The 17,832-nt window shown below is 47.2% G+C and overlaps 1 protein-coding gene across 4 annotated transcripts in view; it reads right to left on the minus strand.

The window, feature by feature from the left end:
- The window catches only part of LOC139394117 (attractin-like), a 252,717-nt gene that overhangs the window by 212,936 nt on the left and 21,949 nt on the right, over positions 1–17,832 (minus strand). For all 4 annotated transcript variants that reach the window (XM_071142146.1, XM_071142145.1, XM_071142147.1 and 1 more), the window contains exons 2-5: positions 17,225–17,308; positions 14,534–14,647; positions 4,819–4,947; positions 2,775–2,977 (exon numbers count right to left, since the gene is read on the minus strand). In XM_071142146.1, coding sequence (XP_070998247.1) covers positions 2,775–2,977; positions 4,819–4,947; positions 14,534–14,647; positions 17,225–17,308 — 530 coding nt within the window. The remainder of the gene's footprint in view (positions 1–2,774; positions 2,978–4,818; positions 4,948–14,533; positions 14,648–17,224; positions 17,309–17,832) is intronic.

Below are 17,832 nucleotides of genomic sequence, written 5' to 3' on the forward strand. Positions count from 1 at the left end.
CTACATTCCTTAGTATTATAGATACAGCTGGTATTATAGACTACATTCATTAGAATTATAGATACAGCTGGTATTATAGACTACATTCATTAGTATTATATATACAGCTGGTATTATAGACTACATTCATTAGTGTTATAGATACAGCTGGTATTATAGACTACATTCATTAGTATTATAGATGCAGCTGGTATTATAGACTACATTCATTAGTGTTATAGATACAGCTGGTATTATAGATACAGCTGGTATTATAGACTATATTACTTAGTATTATAGATACAGCTGGTACTATAGACTACATTCCTTAGTATTATAGATACAGCTGGTATTATAGACTACATTCCTTAGTGTTATAGATACAGCTGGTATTATAGATACAGCTGGTATTATAGACTACATTCCTTAGTGTTATAGATACAGCTGGTATTATAGACTACATTCCTTAGTGTTATAGATACAGCTGGTATTAGACTACATTCATTAGTGTTATAAATACAGCTGGTATTTTAGATACAGCTGGTATTATTACTATAGACCACATTCCTTAGTATTATAGATACAGCTGGTATTATAGACTACATTCATTAGTGTTTTAAATACAGCTGGTAGTATAGACTACATTCATTAGTGTTATAGATACAGCTGGTATTATAGACTACATTCATTAGTGTTATATATACAGCTGGTATTATAGACTACATTCATTAGTGTTATAGATACAGCTGGTATTATAGACTACATTCCTTAGTATTATAGATACAGCTGGTATTATAGACTACATTCCTTAGTATTATAGATACAGCTTGTATTATAGACTACATTCATTAGTGTTATAGATACAGCTGGTATTATAGACTACATTCCTTAGTATTATAGATACAGCTGGTATTATAGACTACATTCATTAGTGTTATTGATACATGTCATCTCTCTGTTCACACAAAGACAAGAGGGACACACCTCTGGAATAAATCAGCATGTATCCCAAATGGCACCATACTCCCTATAATTGTGACCAAGGCCCATAGGGAGTCAATTGTGACCAAGGCCCATAGGGAGTCATTTGTGACGCCCTCACCCTTTCCTTTCAGTGAGGGACAATACCAGCTAGTTAATAGGTAATGTATTAGCCCAGGGATATGAACAGCAGGTATTTGTTTTGGCCTAATGTTGGAATTTAACTGTTGACAGTACAGTGGTCAAATGAATACATCATTGACTGGAAGGTCATAGCCAATGTGCTTCCATGATCGTGGCTTTTAATTTATTTAATTTTTATTTTTTTCACCTTTATTTAACCAGGTAGGCAAGTTGAGAACAAGTCCTCATTTACAATTGCGACCTGTCCAGGATAAAGCAAAGCAGTTCGACACATTCAACGACACAGAGTTACACATGGAGTAAAACAAACATACAGTCAATAATACAGTATAAACAAGTCTATATACGATGTGATCAAATGAGGTGAGATAAGGGAGGTAAAGGCAAAAAAGGGGCCATGGTGGCAAAGTAAATACAATATAGCAAGTAAAACACTGGAATGGTAGATTTGCAATGGAAGAATGTGCAAAGTAGAAATACAAATAATGGGGTGCAAAGGAGCAAAATAAATAAATAAATCAAATCAAATAAATACAGTAGGGAAAGAGGTAGTTGTTTGGGCTAAATTATAGGTGGGCTATGTACAGGTGCAACTGGAAGGAGAGGCGGCCAAAGAAAGAATTGGTTTTGGGGGTGACTAGAGAGATATACCTGCTGGAGCGCGTGCTACAGGTGGGTGCTGCTATGGTGACCAGCGAGCTGAGATAACGGGGGACTTTACCTAGCAGGGTCTTGTAGATGACATGGAGCCAGTGGGTTTGGCGACGAGTATGAAGCGAGGGCCAGCCAACGAGAGCGTACAGGTCGCAATGGTGGGTAGTATATGGGGCTTTGGTGACAAAACGGATTGCACTGTGATAGACTGCATCCAGTTTGTTGAGTAGAGTGTTGGAGGCTATTTTGTAAATGACATCGCCGAAGTCGAGGATTGGTAGGATGGTCAGTTTTACGAGGGTATGTTTGGCAGCATGAGTGAAGGATGCTTTGTTGCGAAATAGGAAGCCAATTCTAGAATTAACTTTGGATTGGAGATGTTTGATGTGGGTCTGGAAGGAGAGTTTACAGTCTAACCAGACAGCTAAGTATTTGTAGTTGTCCACGTATTCTAAGTCAGAACCGTCCAGAGTAGTAATGTTGGACAGGCGGGTAGGTGCAGGCAGCGATCGGTTGAAGAGCATGCATTTAGTTTTACTTGTATTTAAGAGCAATTGGAGGCCGCGGAAGGAGAGTTGTATGGAATCGAAGCTCATCTGGAGGGTTGTTAACACAGTGTCCAAAGAAGGGCCAGAAGTATACAGAATGGTGTCGTCTGCGTAGAGGTGGATCAGAGAATCCCCAGCAGTGAGAGCGACATCATTGATGTATACAGAGAAGAGAGTCGGTCCAAGAATTGAACCCTGTATAAGGTATTCAACCCTTTATAAGGTATTCAACCCTTTATAAGGTATTCAACCCTTTATAAGGTATTCAACCCTTTATAAGGTATTCAACCCTTTATAAGGTATTCAACCCTTTATAAGGTATTCAACCCTTTATAAGGTATTCAACAACAATATGGAGTTAAGTCAAAAGAATAGTCTAATAGTGTGTAGGGAAATAGGGCAATATGTCACACACACACACACACACACACGTGTGTATCAGTAGCTGAAGATAGAGACTGTGCCCACCTTGCCACCCAGGCTGGCATCGACATGTCTTTGTGTCCTGAAGACAGTGTCCCCTGTCAGGCCAACCACAATCTGACAGGCAGTAAGGGACATCACAGGCCTCGCCCTTCCAGTTGGATTCACAGTCACAATATACAGCACCTGTTGAGTTCCCAACGCGACACTCCCCTCGGCCAGAACAGTTGTTAGGACACGTGTTCACACTGAGGGACGGGAGGAAGAGAGAGGTGACAGGGGGAGGGGGGAAAGAGGAGAGAAAGAGAGAGAGAGAGAGAGAGAGAGAGAGAGAGAGAGACAGAGACAGAGACAGAGACAGAGACAGAGACAGAGAGACAGAGACACAGAGACAGAGACACAGAGACAGAGACAGAGAGAGAGACAGAGAGAGAGACAGAGAGAGAGACAGAGAGAGAGACAGAGAGAGAGACAGAGAGAGAGAGAGAGAGAGAGAGACAGAGAGAGAGACAGAGAGAGACAGAGAGAGAGAGAGAGAGAGACAGAGAGAGAGAGAGACAGAGAGAGACAGAGAGAGACAGAGAGAGACAGAGAGAGAAAGACAAGGGGGTAGGATAGAGAATGGATGGATGAAATTAGAAGGTACTTTAATATACTCATTGACTGATTCAAGTTAAATTCTGTATGCTAATGAAGAGACAAAAAGGGGTTTATAATATAAAACTCTACAAACATCAAATACTGCACAATGTAGAAGAATTACAGCAATACATGAGGGATTGAAAGCTGGGATAAACTAGAGCAAACTCCTGAGAACATAATATTTTGGAGAGAGACAGTCGACAAAGAGGTTGTGTTTCATGTTGTTCAGACAGCAGCAGTCGTACAGTTTGATGTTTGGGCTCTGGGCTCTTTGAGACATCACAGAGAGAGTTAGAGACTGGGGCCCGAGGCACTTTCTTTTATCCGTTTCTCAGCACAACTTGAATCGTATCATCATGGCGACGGGCCAGTACTCAACAGAACTCTGGGTAGTTTGTGTCGTGCCCTTCAAAGTTGTTGGGGGTCAAGGCTAACAAGCCTGGTTAACTTGCCTGGTTAACTAACTTTGTTCTCTCTTCCTGCTACTCCTTTGTATATTCAGCAATCCAGTTGACAAAACAAAGTGGCTCTTTTCCACTTTTGGTAAAGAGCTACAGTAGCTACTGGCTGGCCCTGTTACTAAGAAGAGGACCTGCGAGGCCAGGTTCCCCTGTTACTAAGAAGAGGACCTGCGAGGCCAGGTTCCCTTGTTACTAAGAAGAGGACCTACGAGGCCAGGTTCCCCTGTTACTAAGAAGAGGACCTGCGAGGCCAGGTTCCCCTGTTACTAAGAAGAGGACCTGCGAGGCCAGGTTCCCCTGTTACTAAGAAGAGGACCTGCGAGGCCAGGTTCCCTTGTTACTAAGAAGAGGACCTGCGAGGCCAGGTTCCCCTATTACTAAGAAGAGGACCTGCGAGGCCAGGTTCCCTTGTTACTAAGAAGAGGACCTGCGAGGCCAGGTTCCCCTGTTACTAAGAAGAGGACCTGCGAGGCCAGGTTCCCTTGTTACTAAGAAGAGGACCTGCGAGGCCAGGTTCCCCTGTTACTAAGAAGAGGCCCTGCAAGGCCAGGTTCCCCTGTTACTAAGAAGAGGCCCTGCAAGGCCAGACTCACCTGTTACTAAGAAGAGGCCCTGCGAGGCCAAACTGAATGAGATGTTAAACATGGTTAGGTTATAAGATCAGGGGTTAGAGATCAGGGGTAAAGGGTTACCTGTATGAAACGTTGAACACAGGTTATAGGGTCAGGGATTAAGGGTTAGAGGTTAAGGGTCAGAGGACAGGGGTTAAGGGTTAGAGGTGAGGGGTCAGAGGTTAAGGGTCAGAGGTCAGGGGTTACGAGTTAGAGGTCAGGGGTTAAGGGTTAGAGGTTAAGGGCCAGAGGACAGGGGTTAAGGGTCAGATGTTAAGGGTCGGAGGTCAGGGGTTAAGAGTTAGAGGTCAGGGGTTAAGGGTTAGAGGTGAAGGGTCAGAGGTTAAGGGTCAGAGGTCAGGGGTTGAGGGTTACCTATATGAGATGTTGAAGCCGGTCAGGTTATAGGCAGCGTCGCTGAAGAAGTGGAGGAGGGCGTAACCAGACTGTGACACCACTTCCGGAACCGTCTCGTTGCCATAGCGCTCAGGAACTATCAACCCACTGCAACAAGAATGGACACCCATCAAAACCCGACATCATGAATCTCCTGTAGCAACATTATGCAGGTTAATGAAAGGTTGAATTAAAAACAAGATGTAAAAAAGTTGACAAAACAGTTCACAGTATATGCAACGCATGAAGACGGCACCGAGGAGTGGATGTCTATGATCATGACCCCTACAGGCCTCTAATAGTCAATTCTTAGGTATCAACTCCTGGTTTACCCCAGATTAACAGGTCATTATTGAGTACTCTCCCTCCCCTGCACATCTCTCACACGCCAGTGCAATATTGCATACAGAGTTCAGGTCTGCTGAAACTTTTGAGGCCGACTTGGATATAAATGGACACCTTCCTCTGCCCTGGTGCGTTGTCTCAGCAGACACATACCTACTGCTGGACGACTACCAACCTAGAACTCCACTTGGTTTAGCTTACTTGGATGTACTCTGTCTCTCCCACGGCCCGGTGATGAGCTTGTCTCCCTGCCGGCTTACCAACATCCTGTACTGAGACACTACTTGAACCTCCCGGCTTTCCAACATCCTGTACTGAGACACTACATGAACCTCCCGGCTTTCCAACATCCTGTACTGAGACCCTACATGAACCTCCCGGCTTTCCAACATCCTGTACTGAGACACTACATGAACCTCCTGGCTTTCCACCATCCTGCACTGAGACACTACATGAACCTCCCGGCTTTCCAACATCCTGTACTGAGACACTACATGAACCTCCCGGCTTTCCAACATCCTGTACTGAGACAACACATGAACCTCTCGGCTTTCCACCATCCTGTACTGAGACACTACATGAACCTGCCGGCTTTCCACCATCCTGGACTGAGACACTACATGAACCTCCCTGCTTTCCACCATCCTGTACTGAGACACTACATGAACGTCCCGGCTTTCCAACATCCTGTACTGAGACACTACATGAACCTCCCGGCTTTCCACCATCCTGTACTGAGACACTACATGAACCTCCCGGCTTTCCACCTTCCTGTACTGAGACACTACATGAACCTCCCGGCTTTCCACCATCATGGACTGAGACACAACATGAACCTGCCGTCTTTCCAACATCCTGTACTGAGACCCTACATGAACCTCCCGGCTTTCCACCATCCTGTACCGAGACACTACATGAACCTCCCGTCTTTCCAACATCCTGTGCTGAGACACTACATGAATCTTCCCGCTTTCCAACATCCTGGACTGAGACACTACATGAATCCTCCCGACTTTCCACCATCCTGTACTGAGACACTACATGAACCTCCCGGCTTTCCACCATCCTGTACTGAGACACTACATGAACCTCCCGACTTTCTACCATCCTGTACTGAGACACTACATGAACCTCACGGCTTTCCACCATCATGGACTGAGACACTACATGGGGCCCAGTATTTAATCGCATTGAGTAAGTCACCACTCTCTCCTTGCTGTTGTTATGCCTTGGTTGTGTTTATTGTGGGTTCTAGTGGTGGCTGGGTTCTAGTGTGTGGTTGTCTTTATTGTGGGTTCTAGTGCTGGCTGGGTTTTAGTCTGTGGTTGTGTTTATTGTGGGTTCTAGTGCTGGCTGGGTTCTAGTCTGTGGTTGTGTTTATTGTGGGTTCTAGTGCTGGCTGGGTTCTAGTGTGTGGTTGTGTTTATTGCGGGTTCTAGTGCTGGCTGGGTTCTAGTGTGTGGTTGTGTTTATTGTGGGTTCTAGTGCTGGCTGGGTTCTAGTCTGTGGTTGTGTTTATTGTGGGTTCTAGTGCTGGCTGGGTTCTAGTCTGTGGTTGTGTTTATTGTGGGTCCTAGTGCCGGCTGGGTTCTAGTATGTGGTTGTGTTTATTGTGGGTCCTAGTGCCGGCTGGGTTCTAGTGTGTGGTTGTGTTAATTGTGGGTCCTAGTGCCGGCTGAGTTCTAGTATGTGGTTGTGTTTATTGTGGGTTCTAGTACAGGCTGGGTTCTAGACTGTGGATGTGTTTATTGTGGGTCCTAGTGTCGACTGGGTTCTAGTCTGTGGTTGTGATTATTGTGGGTTCTAGTGCAGGCTGGGTTCTAGTATGTGGTTGTCTTTATTGTGGGTTCTAGTGCTGGCTGGGTTCTAGTATCTGGTTGTCTTTATTGTGGGTTCTAGTGCTGGCTGGTTTCTAGTATGTGGTTGTGTTTATTGTGGGTCCTAGTGCCGGCTGGGTTCTAGTCTGTGGTTGTGTTTATTGTGGGTCCTAGTTCCGGCTGGGTTCTAGTCTGTGGTTGTGTTTATTGTGGGTCCTAGTTCCGGCTGGGTTCTAGTCTGTGGTTGTGTTTATTGTGGGTCCTAGTGCTGGCTGGGTTCAAGTCTGTGGTTGTGTTTATTGTGGGTTCTAGTGCAGGCTGGGTTCTAGTCTGTGGTTGTGTTTATTGTGGGTTCTAGTACAGGATGGGTTCTAGTCTGTGGTTGTGTTTATTGTGGGTCCTAGTGCCGGCTGGGTTCTAGTATGTGGTTGTCTTTATTGTGGGTTCTAGTCCTGGCTGGGTTCTAGTCTGTGGTTGTGTTTATTGTGGGTTCTAGTGCAGGATGGGTTCTAGTATGTGGTTGTGTTTATTGTGGGTTCTAGTACAGGATGGGTTCTAGTCTGTGGTTGTGTTTATTGTGGGTCCTAGTGCCGGCTGGGTTCTAGTATGTGGTTGTCTTTATTGTGGGTTCTAGTCCTGGCTGGGTTCTAGTCTGTGGTTGTGTTTATTGTGGGTTCTAGTGCAGGATGGGTTCTAGTATGTGGTTGTGTTTATTGTGGGTTCTAGTGCCGGCTGGGTTCTAGTCTGTGGTTGTGTTTATTGTGGGTTCTAGTGCTGGCAGAGTTCTAGTCTGTGGTTGTGTTTATTGTGGGTGCTAGTGCCGGCTGGGTTCTAGTGTGTGGTTGTCTTTATTGTGGGTTCTAGTGCCGGCTGGGTTCTAGTGTGTGGTTGTCTTTATTGTGGGTTCTAGTACAGGATGGGTTCTAGTCTGTGGTTGTGTTTATTGTGGGTCCTAGTGCCGGCTGGGTTCTAGTATGTGGTTGTCTTTATTGTGGGTTCTAGTGCTGGCTGGGTTCTAGTCTGTGGTTGTGTTTATTGTGGGTTCTAGTGCAGGATGGGTTCTAGTATGTGGTTGTGTTTATCGTGGGTTCTAGTGCCGGCTGGGTTCTAGTCTGTGGTTGTGTTTATTGTGGGTTCTAGTGCTGGCAGAGTTCTAGTCTGTGGTTGTGTTTATTGTGGGTGCTAGTGCCGGCTGGGTTCTAGTGTGTGGTTGTCTTTATTGTGGGTTCTAGTGCCGGCTGGGTTCTAGTGTGTGGTTGTCTTTATTGTGGGTTCTAGTACAGGATGGGTTCTAGTCTGTGGTTGTGTTTATTGTGGGTCCTAGTGCCGGCTGGGTTCTAGTATGTGGTTGTCTTTATTGTGGGTTCTAGTGCTGGCTGGGTTCTAGTCTGTGGTTGTGTTTATTGTGGGTTCTAGTGCAGGATGGGTTCTAGTATGTGGTTGTGTTTATCGTGGGTTCTAGTGCCGGCTGGGTTCTAGTCTGTGGTTGTGTTTATTGTGGGTTCTAGTGCTGGCAGAGTTCTAGTCTGTGGTTGTGTTTATTGTGGGTGCTAGTGCCGGCTGGGTTCTAGTGTGTGGTTGTCTTTATTGTGGGCTCTAGTGCCAGCTGGGTTCTAGTGTGTGGTTGTCTTTATTGTGGGTTCTAGTGCTGGCTGGGTTCTAGTCTGTGGTTGTGTTTATTGTGGGTTCTAGTGCTGGCTGGTTTCTAGTCTGTGGTTGTGTTTATTGTGGGTTCTAGTGCTGGCTGGGTTCTAGTGTGTGGTTGTGTTTATTGTGGGTTCTAGTGCTGGCTGGATTCTAGTGTGTGGTTGTGTTTATTGTGGGTTCTAGTGCTGGCTGGGTTCTAGTCTGTGGTTGTCTTTATTGTGGGTTCTAGTGCTGGCTGGGTTCTAGTCTGTGGTTGGGTTCTGGCTTGCTGCCTAAAACAGTGGTAATCCTACACACTGTGTGATTCAATCTAACTGACTATCAGCCTGTGTGGATGGATTAACTTTTAGCTGATTCCTACCTGTTTTATTTGTGGCTTATAAATTACTTTTTCCAAAATGGCGTCTAACACTTAGCACCATACGGGGAAACAAACTTTTACAGATTGGCGGCTTCCAACTCCACGTAGGAGCTGCAAATACAGTACATTCACAAAGTATTCAGGCAAAGCTAATATATTGTAAAAAAATATGCACATTTATTTAAAGAAAGAAACAGTAAAAACCTTATATACATCACTATTCAGACCCTTTGCTACGAGACTTGAAATTGAGCTCAGGTGCATCCTGTTTCCATTGATCATACTTGAGATGTTTCTACAATTTGATTGGAGTCCACCTGTGGTAAATGAAATTGATTGAACATGATTTGGAAAGGCGCACACCTTTCCTACCAACGGGACATTAAAAACTGTACGACGACAAGGATAATATACAGTTGACTGGATTTCCATCGGTAGGACAGAACAGCTACGTCTGGTAAGAATGTAGTTTTGAGGTATTGCTCACCTGAGGTAGAGTACCTAATGATAAGCTGTAGACCACACTATCTACCAAGAGAGTTGTTATCTATATTTTTCGTAGTTATCTTTTTACCACCACAAACCGATGGTGGCACTAAGACTTCACTCAATGAGCTGTATAAGGCTATAAGGAAACAGGAAAACGCTCATCCAGAGGCGGCGCTCCTAGTGGCCGGGGACTTTAATGCAGGGAAAATGAAATCTGTTATATCTAATTTCTACCAGCATGTCACATGTGCAACCAGAGGAAAATAAACTCTAGACCACCTTTACTCCACACAGAAACTCATACTAAGCTCTCCCTCGCCCAACATTTGGAAAACCTCACCATCATTTTATCCTCCTGATTCCTGCTTCCAAGCAAACACTAAAGCAGGAAGTACCAGTGACTCGCTGAAAACGGAAGTGGTCAGGTGACGCAGATGCTAAGCTACAGGACTGTTTTGTGAGCACAGACAGATTTGTGATAAGCATGCCCCTGTGAATAAATGTAGAATCAGCGGAAGGGATACTGATGTCTCTGAATGAACAGAGACCAGGCACTCTGACAGACAGGCTTGATACTGATGTCTCTGGAGAGAGACCTGGCACTCTGACAGACAGGCTTGATACTGATGTCTCTGAATGAACAGAGACCAGGCACTCTGACAGACAGGCTTGATACTGATGTCTCTGGAGAGAGACCCGGCACTGACAGACAGGCTTGATACTGATGTCTCTGAATGGAGAGAGACCTCTCACTGTTTGAGAAGGTTTGAATCCTAAGCAACCCGTCTACACATTGTTTGAAGAACAATCCAACATAGCTACTGTAGTAGATCAAATCTGTCAGTTGGAAAACCTTGGTGGAGCATGGGAGGAGGAGACATTGTGGTGCTGTAAAACCTTGGTGGAGCATGGGAGGAGGCGGCATTGTGGTGCTGGTAAAACCTTGGTGGAGCATGGGAGGAGGAGACATTGTGGTGCTGTAAAACCTTGGTGGAGCATGGGAGGAGGCGGCATTGTGGTGCTGGTAAAACCTTGGTGGAGCATGGGAGGAGGAGACATTGTGGTGCTGTAAAACCTTGGTGGAGCATGGGAGGAGGAGACATTGTGGTGCTGTAAAACCTTGGTGGAGCATGGGAGGAGGAGACATTGTGGTGCTGTAAAACCTTGGTGGAGCATGGGAGGAGGCGGCATTGTGGTGCTGGTAAAACCTTGGTGGAGCATGGGAGGAGGAGACATTGTGGTGCTGTAAAACCTTGGTGGAGCATGGGAGGAGGCGGCATTGTGGTGCTGGTAAAACCTTGGTGGAGCATGGGAGGAGGAGACATTGTGGTGCTGTAAAACCTTGGTGGAGCATGGGAGGAGGCGGCATTGTGGTGCTGTAAAACCTTGGTGGAGCATGGGAGGAGGCGGCATTGTGGTGCTGGTAAAACCTTGGTGGAGCATGGGAGGAGGAGACATTGTGGTGCTGTAAAACCTTGGTGGAGCATGGGAGGAGGCGGCATTGTGGTGCTGGAAAACCTTGGTGGAGCATGGGAGGAGGCGGCATTGTGGTGCTGTAAAACCTTGGTGGAGCATGGGAGGAGGCGGCATTGTGGTGCTGTAAAACCTTGGTGGAGCATGGGAGGAGGCGGCATTGTGGTGCTGTAAAACCTTGGTAGAGCATGGGAGGAGGCGGCATTGTGGTGCTGGTAAAACCTTGGTGGAGCATGGGAGGAGGAGACATTGTGGTGCTGTAAAACCTTGGTAGAGCATGGGAGGAGGAGACATTGTGGTGCTGTAAAACCTTGGTGGAGCATGGGAGGAGGAGACATTGTGGTGCTGTAAAACCTTGGTGGAGCATGGGAGGAGGCGGCATTGTGGTGCTGTAAAACCTTGGTGGAGCATGGGAGGAGGAGACATTGTGGTGCTGTAAAACCTTGGTGGAGCATGGGAGGAGGCGGCATTGTGGTGCTGGTAAAACCTTGGTGGAGCATGGGAGGAGGAGACATTGTGGTGCTGTAAAACCTTGGTGGAGCATGGGAGGAGGCGGCATTGTGGTGCTGGAAAACCTTGGTGGAGCATGGGAGGAGGCGGCATTGTGGTGCTGTAAAACCTTGGTGGAGCATGGGAGGAGGCGGCATTGTGGTGCTGTAAAACCTTGGTGGAGCATGGGAGGAGGCGGCATTGTGGTGCTGTAAAACCTTGGTAGAGCATGGGAGGAGGCGGCATTGTGGTGCTGGTAAAACCTTGGTGGAGCATGGGAGGAGGCGGCATTGTGGTGCTGTAAAACCTTGGTAGAGCATGGGAGGAGGAGACATTGTGGTGCTGTAAAACCTTGGTAGAGCATGGGAGGAGGAGACATTGTGGTGCTGTAAAACCTTGGTGGAGCATGGGAGGAGGCGGCATTGTGGTGCTGTAAAACCTTGGTGGAGCATGGGAGGAGGAGACATTGTGGTGCTGTAAAACCTTGGTGGAGCATGGGAGGAGGCGGCATTGTGGTGCTGGTAAAACCTTGGTGGAGCATGGGAGGAGGAGACATTGTGGTGCTGTAAAACCTTGGTGGAGCATGGGAGGAGGCGGCATTGTGGTGCTGGAAAACCTTGGTGGAGCATGGGAGGAGGCGGCATTGTGGTGCTGTAAAACCTTGGTGGAGCATGGGAGGAGGCGGCATTGTGGTGCTGTAAAACCTTGGTGGAGCATGGGAGGAGGCGGCATTGTGGTGCTGTAAAACCTTAGTAGAGCATGGGAGGAGGCGGCATTGTGGTGCTGTAAAACCTTAGTAGAGCATGGGAGGAGGCGGCATTGTGGTGCTGGTAAAACCTTGGTGGAGCATGGGAGGAGGCGGCATTGTGGTGCTGTAAAACCTTGGTAGAGCATGGGAGGAGGAGACATTGTGGTGCTGTAAAACCTTGGTAGAGCATGGGAGGAGGAGACATTGTGGTGCTGTAAAACCTTGGTGGAGCATGGGAGGAGGCGGCATTGTGGTGCTGGTAAAACCTTGGTGGAGCATGGGAGGAGGAGACATTGTGGTGCTGTAAAACCTTGGTGGAGCATGGGAGGAGGCGGCATTGTGGTGCTGTAAAACCTTGGTAGAGCATGGGAGGAGGAGACATTGTGATGCTGTAAAACCTTGGTGGAGCATGGGAGGAGGAGACATTGTGATGCTGTAAAACCTTGGTGGAGCATGGGAGGAGGAGACATTGTGGTGCTGTAAAACCTTGGTGGAGCATGGGAGGAGGAGACATTGTGGTGCTGTAAAACCTTGGTGGAGCATGGGAGGAGGCGGCATTGTGGTGCTGGTAAAACCTTGGTGGAGCATGGGAGGAGGCGGCATTGTGGTGCTGGTAAAACCTTGGTGGAGCATGGGAGGAGACGGCATTGTGGTGCTGTAAAACCTTGGTGGAGCATGGGAGGAGGCGGCATTGTGGTGCTGTAAAACCTTGGTGGAGCATGGGAGGAGGCGGCATTGTGGTGCTGTAAAACCTTGGTGGAGCATGGGAGGAGGAGACATTGTGGTGCTGTAAAACCTTGGTGGAGCATGGGAGGAGGCGGCATTGTGGTGCTGTAAAACCTTGGTGGAGCATGGGAGGAGGCGGCATTGTGGTGCTGTAAAACCTTGGTAGAGCATGGGAGGAGGCGGCATTGTGGTGCTGTAAAACCTTGGTAGAGCATGGGAGGAGGCGGCATTGTGGTGCTGTAAAACCTTGGTGGAGCATGGGAGGAGGAGACATTGTGGTGCTGTAAAACCTTGGTAGAGCATGGGAGGAGGCGGCATTGTGGTGCTGTAAAACCTTAGTGGAGCATGGGAGGAGGCGGCATTGTGGTGCTGTAAAACCTTGGTGGAGCATGGGAGGAGGCGGCATTGTGGTGCTGTAAAACCTTGGTGGAGCATGGGAGGAGGAGACATTGTGGTGCTGTAAAACCTTGGTGGAGCATGGGAGGAGGCGGCATTGTGGTGCTGTAAAACCTTGGTGGAGCATGGGAGGAGGCGGCATTGTGGTGCTGTAAAACCTTGGTGGAGCATGGGAGGAGGCGGCATTGTGGTGCTGTAAAACCTTGGTGGAGCATGGGAGGAGGAGACATTGTGGTGCTGTAAAACCTTGGTGGAGCATGGGAGGAGAAGGCATTGTGGTGCTGTAAAACCTTGGTGGAGCATGGGAGGAGGAGACATTGTGGTGCTGTAAAACCTTGGTGGAGCATGGGAGGAGGCGGCATTGTGGTGCTGTAAAACCTTGGTGGAGCATGGGAGGAGGCGGCATTGTGGTGCTGGTAAAACCTTGGTGGAGCATGGGAGGAGGAGACATTGTGGTGCTGTAAAACCTTGGTGGAGCATGGGAGGAGGCGGCATTGTGGTGCTGTAAAACCTTGGTGGAGCATGGGAGGAGGCGGCATTGTGGTGCTGTAAAACCTTGGTGGAGCATGGGAGGAGGCGGCATTGTGGTGCTGTAAAACCTTGGTGGAGCATGGGAGGAGGCGGCATTGTGGTGCACGTGAATTTCCTTTCTTTTTCGGCTTTGGACCAATGCCTATTTCTTACTTAAAACAGTTTTTTTAAATACACATACAGCTCACCACCACCACCATACAGCTCACCACCACCACCATACAGCTCACCACCACCACCACCACCATACAGCTCACCACCACCACCACCACCATACAGCTCACCACCACCACCATACAGCTCACCACCACCACCACCACCATACAGCTCACCACCACCACCATACAGCTCACCACCACCACCATACAGCTCACCACCACCACCACCACCATACAGCTCACCACCACCACCACCACCATACAGCTCACCACCACCACCATACAGCTCACCACCACCACCACCACCACCACCAAGCTCACCACCACCACCACCACCACCACACAGCTCACCACCACCACTACACAGCTCACCACCACCACCACGCAGCTCACCACCACCACCACCACCACCACCATACAGCTCACCACCACCACCATACAGCTCACCACCACCCCCACCACCACCATACAGCTCACCACCACCCCCACCACCATACAGCTCACCTGTACCCACCTGAAGGCAGCCAGTAGAGGAGTGTAGATAGAATCACCATCGTACACATACAGGTGGTCCCAGCTGCACTCTGTAGCAAAGTGGTCCAACCTCAGTCTGAGGATGCTGTTGGGCCTACAGGACAGAGACAGAACACAGTCAGGATGCTGTTGGGCCTACAGGACAGAACACAGTCAGGATGCTGTTCGGCCTACAGGACAGAACACAGTCAGGATGCTGTTGGGCCTACAGGACAGAACACAGTCAGGATGCTGTTGGGCCTACAGGACAGAGACAGAACACAGTCAGGATGCTGTTGGGCCTACAGGACAGAACACAGTCAGGATGCTGTTGGGCCTACAGGACAGAGACAGAACACAGTCAGGATGCTGTTGGGCCTACAGGACAGAGACAGAACACAGTCAGGATGCTGTTGGGCCTACAGGACAGAGACAGAGACGCCCAGTGCAGGAGGTCAATGGGGTTAGATGCCCAGTGCAGGAGGTCAATGGGGTTAGATGCCCAGTGCAGGAGGTCAGTGGGGTTAGATGCCCAGTGCAGGAGGTCAATGGGGTTAGATGCCCAGTGCAGGAGGTCAGTGGGGTTAGACTCCCAGTGCAGGAGGTCAGTGGGGTTAGACTCCCAGTGCAGGAGGTCAGTGGGGTTATACTAAACGATACGTCCCATATAGAACCCTATTCCCTATATAGTGCACTACTTTTGACCAGAGCCCTAAAATCCCTATATAGGGATGCACTATATAGGGAATAGGGTTCTATAGGGCTCTGGTCTAAAGTAGTGCACTATATAGGGAATAGGGTTCTATAGAGCTCTGGTCTATTGTAGTGCACTATATAGGGAATAGGGTTCTATAGGGCTCTGGTCTAAAGTAGTGCACTATATAGGGAATAGGGTTCTATAGAGCTCTGGTCTATAGTAGTGCACTATATAGGGAATAGGGTTCTATAGGGCTCTGGTCTAAAGTAGTGCACTATATAGGGAATAGGGTTCTATAGAGCTCTGGTCTATAGTAGTGCACTATATAGGGAATAGGGTTCTATAGGGCTCTGGTCTATAGTAGTGCACTATATAGGGAATAGGGTTCTATAGGGCTCTGGTCTAAAGTAGTGCACTATATAGGGAATAGGGTTCTATAGGGCTCTGGTCTATAGTAGTGCACTATATAGGGAATAGGGTTCTATAGGGCTCTGGTCTAAAGTAGTGCACTATAATAGGGAATAGGGCTCCATTTGGGACTCAGTCCAGTCTAGTCCAGTTCCACAGTAGAACAAGCAGATGTTTACATGGATTATTAAATAGCTTATCTTATTTATTTATTTTACCTTTATTTAACCATTATTTAACTAGGCAAGTCAGTTAAGAACAAATTCCTATTTTCAATGACGGCCTAGGAACAGTGGGTTAACTGCCTGTTCAGGGGCAGAACGACAGATTCATGCTTCGCCTATTCCTCACAAACATGCTGATTTAGGCCTACGCCACCACTGGTATTATCAGGCTGTATAGCTAATTACGTTTGCGCTGACTCTGAGTACATTTATTAGCGAGATAGCTAGCCAGCTAACTAGCGATTAGCATTAACGGCTAACACAATTTAGACCCAACTTGCTAAGAAAAGAAACTCGCCGTTTGCAGATGTAAGAAACAAAGTAATAGTGTAATTATAGAAGACTAGCGGGTTTATTTATAGAAAGTAGGTATCTGTAGACAGAAGGGGCTCTTTGGTAAAAAGGGGTAAATTGGTCATCAAAAAGAAAGACCAAGGCACTCTTCATATAATTCATTAAAATGCCTTTATTAGTACGACTTAATCAAGGGAAACAACATTTTAAAACTCATTTGTGTTTTCGGCCTTTGTCAGGGAGTACAAAGATACCATAGTGGATTGATATTAGAAGCAAATTGAAAACAGCATCATTGCTTGTGCTGCATCGATCATGCAGACTGAAAGAAAGTGTCTCGTTGAACAACAAATGCGCTCCTTGAGTGACAGGGGGCGTGGCCTCGTCTGTGTGGAAAGCAGCACGGAGAGAGAGAGAGATGACTCAAGGAGGGAATTAAACTAGAAAAATGGACATTTAACAAACCAAAACTGTAAATACCATTATACCGCAATTGTCTAACTCGTTTAATGGGATTCTCTTTATTTTGGGACGGAAAGAAACACGTGCAGTTGTACAGCTAATTTGCTGCATTTCAACACATTTGGCATAGAGGCACAACATTAACGATGATCAAATGGACCCTACCCCGGTCGGTGATTCCACCCTTAGACCAACTTACCAATAAATAAACTAATGTTGGTGACATGGTGCAATTGAGTGACAACAATTTCTACATTTCACTTTGTGTATTGTATTATTTTAAGATTGGTCCACGGGCCTATAAAAGGGGGACAATGGACCACCAGTTGCCAGGCTTTACGTCAATGTAACATTTGGATTTGCATAGAAGGAAAACGGCAAAACCATTTAAATACAAAACATCATTATTATTATATATGATCGTATTATGACACCTAGACCATCTATTAGGGCTATGACTTTTCATTAATACTGTAAACATACTTTTGGTTTGATCTTTAGCATGGCTAGATATATTGGACCTGTCTTTCAGTGGAGTTGTGCAGGGTAGAGGCATATTGTTGCGTTTCTATTGGTCTATAGTGTAACGTGTGTGTGTGTGACTCACGTTCCCTCGATGAGCCAGGTGCACTTGGTCTTGTACTTGTAGTTTCCTGGTCCATCTGTCAGATACCCTGAGGGGCCCGTCAACCTATAGAAGAGAGAGAAAAGAGGTCAGGACAGTCAGGCAATAGGAGAGAAAAGAGGTCAGGCCAGTCAGCCAATAGGAGAGAAAAGAGGTCAGGCCAGTTAGCCAATAGGAGAGAAAAGGAGAGAAAAGGAGAAGAATAATCTGAATCCGAGCTCTCATCAGTTTGACTGTCCAGCAGCACCAACCAGTGGCCAAGAAAGTGGAACTATACAAAGACGAGGGTAGAAGTGTGCACTATGTAGGGAAGAAAGACGAGGGTAGAAGTGTGCACTATGTAGGGAAGAAAGACGAGGGTAGAAGTGTGCACTATGTAGGGAAGAAAGACGAGGGTAGAAGTGTGCACTATGTAGGGAAGAAAGACGAGGGTAGAAGTGTGCACCATGTAGGGAAGAAAGACGAGGGTAGAAGTGTGCACTATGTAGGGAAGAAAGACGAGGGTAGAAGTGTGCACTATGTAGGGAAGAAAGACGAGGGTAGAAGTGTGCACTATGTAGGGAAGAAAGACGAGGGTAGAAGTGTGCACT

The sequence above is a fragment of the Oncorhynchus clarkii genome, unplaced genomic scaffold, assembly GCF_045791955.1.
Source record: "Oncorhynchus clarkii lewisi isolate Uvic-CL-2024 unplaced genomic scaffold, UVic_Ocla_1.0 unplaced_contig_2974_pilon_pilon, whole genome shotgun sequence".
Taxonomy (NCBI): Eukaryota; Metazoa; Chordata; class Actinopteri; order Salmoniformes; family Salmonidae; genus Oncorhynchus; species Oncorhynchus clarkii.